Source organism: Mandrillus leucophaeus, unplaced genomic scaffold, assembly GCF_000951045.1.
Source record: "Mandrillus leucophaeus isolate KB7577 unplaced genomic scaffold, Mleu.le_1.0 Scaffold4, whole genome shotgun sequence".
NCBI classification, from domain to species: domain Eukaryota; kingdom Metazoa; phylum Chordata; class Mammalia; order Primates; family Cercopithecidae; genus Mandrillus; species Mandrillus leucophaeus.
In genome coordinates, this window is record NW_012104253.1 from 4,077,100 (window position 1) to 4,078,881 (window position 1,782).

Below are 1,782 nucleotides of genomic sequence, written 5' to 3' on the forward strand. Positions count from 1 at the left end.
GCGCCCAGCCATAAACTTCATTTTTAAGAACAACTTTATATTTACAGAAAAACTGTGATGATAGTTTAGAAAGTTCACCTATATGCCACACCCAGTGTCCTTTATTTTAATATGATAATAGGGTGCGTTTGTTGCCTTTGATGGACCAGTGTTGATACACTATGATTAACAATGGTCCAGCTTTACTAGGCTTTCCTTAGTTTTACCTAATGTCCTTTTTCTGCTCCAGGATCCCATTCAAGACACCACATTACAAATGAAAATGTATTTTCTGTCATTTCTGGGACCAGGGACAGGTTGAGGAGGCAACACCGTGAAGCTGGGTTTCTGGCTCCCCAGGGACTTGGGGAGCACTTGGCAAGGGCATCAGGTTTGATTTCATGCATCCTGAGTGTCTGTTCCACACCCAGGTCTCCTTCAGTGTGTCCTCTGACTCGTCCCCTCTCTGGCATCGGTTTCCTCATCTGGAAAATGAGGGCCTGGGTGAGTTTCCTCTGGATAGGCGGTGGCCTGGGGCTGAGGGAACTGGCAGGCTTGGTGTTGTCCTGAGGGTGGAGCTGGGGCTCAGGGCGGTAGGTCTCACGGAGTTCAACACAGGGGCGAAGGCTCTGATTTTGGAAGCTTTTTAACTCAAAGGTCAGGGGCCAGAGTCCTGCCGCAGCCTTGCTGTTAATTTCTCTGTGCCTCAGGCAAGGCGCTCCTCATCTCTGGGCCTCAGTCTCCTGATCTGTAAAGTGATGGCTGGTGGGACGGCTTCTGAGGACCCTTCTGGCTGGGAACAGAGCAGGCTGCCCTGGGAACAATGAGTCTTCTCCCAAGTGTGCAAACTGGGCCGGGGGGCCTGCTGGGTGTGGCAAGGGGTGATGGCCATGATGGCACTGTGGGTCCTCCTGCTGATGGAAAATCTGGCCTCTGTGCCCACCTTTCCCATGGCTATTTCAGGGGATGGTGGCTGGCGGCTGCAAGACACTCATGCCCTCCTTCTTGGCCCGTTCCAGACTGCCTTTGGCCCTGAGTTAAAGGAGGCCTGCCAAGTGTACCAAACGCTGGGCCATGGACTTCCACGGGACGCACAGAAGCGCACCCTCACTATGTGTGAGCCTGTGGCAGCTCTGGCTGCTGTGTCAGTCAGCTCCCAGGCAGCTGTCAGCGGAGGCCAGGCTCTGGCACAGCAGGTCCACCCTCCAAAGATCCAAGGGAGTGAGAGAAGGAACAGAGGCATCACTGAGAAGGTGAAGATGAGGGGCCCTGTGCCCTCACCCCCCAAAAACCAGACTTTCCATTTGAGAACATTCAGGTTCTTCCTTGTTTTGAAGCCTCTGCATCTGTTGTTCCCTCTACCATCAATGTCTTTCCCTTTTCTAGTTGTTTAACTCCTACCCACCCCTCAAGGCCCAATGCAAAAGTCCCTTCTACTGGATCCTAGCTGCTTCAGGGCCTACCTGTGTCATGGCACGTATCACCCTGAATCGTAACAGCCACTCTGTACCTGTGTCCCCATCCAGACCTCAAGTTCCCTGAAGGCAGGAGTGGGTCTGACTCACCCTGTGAGGTTGCTGCATACGCATTATCTCCCCTTTGCATTATTGGTTAAACGGGCGGGTGGAGGAAGGGAGGATTGCTGCACGAACCTTTCCTAAGCTCCTGTTTACTGGCGCATCCATTCCACGCCGATCCTCCGCAGTCCCTCTATCCTGCCAGCGGCTCCTCCGTGGGGCAGGGGCGGCGGGAGTCACAGGGGCGTGCCCGAGAGCGGGTCGGGGCTGCGGAGAGAACGGGGCC

The 1,782-nt window shown here is 54.4% G+C and overlaps 1 protein-coding gene across 1 annotated transcript in view; it reads left to right on the top strand.

Annotated features, from left to right (window-relative positions):
* Window positions 1-863: 863 nt before the first annotated feature.
* The window catches only part of DEGS2 (delta(4)-desaturase, sphingolipid 2), a 21,844-nt gene continuing 20,925 nt past the window's right edge, over window positions 864-1,782 (top strand). Inside the window, exon 1 of the mRNA XM_011991800.1 lies at window positions 864-1,232. Within this exon, the coding sequence (XP_011847190.1) occupies window positions 864-1,232 (369 nt within the window). The remainder of the gene's footprint in view (window positions 1,233-1,782) is intronic.